The 792-nt window shown below is 46.0% G+C and overlaps 2 protein-coding genes across 2 annotated transcripts in view; one reads left to right on the top strand and one right to left on the bottom strand.

The window, feature by feature from the left end:
• Nucleotides 1-260: 260 nt before the first annotated feature.
• Nucleotides 261-413, top strand: PPTG_24630 (hypothetical protein; the record flags this gene model as incomplete). The annotated part of the gene is made up of 1 exon (XM_008918061.1): nt 261-413. The coding sequence occupies one exon, from the start codon at nt 261-263 to the stop codon at nt 411-413; it is 153 nt and encodes a 50-aa protein (XP_008916309.1).
• Nucleotides 414-549: 136 nt separating this feature from the next.
• The window catches only part of PPTG_19508 (hypothetical protein), a gene marked incomplete at its 3' end in the record, with an annotated part of 1,882 nt that continues 1,639 nt past the window's right edge, over nt 550-792 (bottom strand). The window contains exon 2 of the mRNA XM_008918062.1: nt 550-697. Coding sequence (XP_008916310.1) covers nt 550-697 — 148 coding nt within the window. The remainder of the gene's footprint in view (nt 698-792) is intronic.

Raw genomic sequence — 792 nt, forward strand, 5'->3', positions numbered from 1 at the left:
GTATCCGTTCACGTCTCCAAGACCGAAGACGACAGGAGCGAGAGTGCTTTAGTGATTGTTGAGGAAACTGTGAGCTGGTAGATAGCCGGCAAGATTCGAAGAGTTTTGTTTGTTGCGGTGCATGCCCCATAATGGGATCATGACAGCTTAAATGTCGTGCTCGACAGCTACGAAGATACTTATGGTGCCAATGTCGCAGATTCGATTCATAGTGTAGTTTAAGGAGTTAATGGCTCCTTGCAAATGCCTTGGGACTCCCAATGGGAGGGCGGTGGTGTGATGGTCCCGATCTTCAGGACGTGTCCATGAAAATCCATCGAGTGTACGACACGTTAGGCAAATCGGTCATGGCAACAATCACAAAAGTACATGCAAGTAATTTGCTGGCCATTGTACTACAACGAGAAAACTAAGATGCTTCCTATTCATCATGCACTGATCTACTTTATTTAATAAAGTACATTTAAAGTCTCTTTAATGCATTAATCCTTACTCATTGCGTGGGATGAGTTTTTCGTGCATTCCTTGGTCCTCCAAAACTCAGATCAATCACTGGCCAAAGCCAAAGCCACCATCCAGCATTTGTTCACGTTGCACCTCGATAATAGTTTCTATCAGGAAAGAAAACGCGTCGTCATTCAACTGAAGCTCCGGCAAGTCAGCCATGCAGGACGTATCAACCAGCTCTGGATCGCCTCTGTTAGCGATGAAAGACGCCACAATTCTTGGTCCACACAGCGTGTCATCGTCTGTAGTCGTAGCCGTGAGACCGCATACATGAGCACCAAAATC

This window comes from Phytophthora parasitica (assembly GCF_000247585.1).
Source record: "Phytophthora parasitica INRA-310 unplaced genomic scaffold supercont2.136, whole genome shotgun sequence".
NCBI classification, from domain to species: Eukaryota; Oomycota; class Peronosporomycetes; order Peronosporales; family Peronosporaceae; genus Phytophthora; species Phytophthora nicotianae.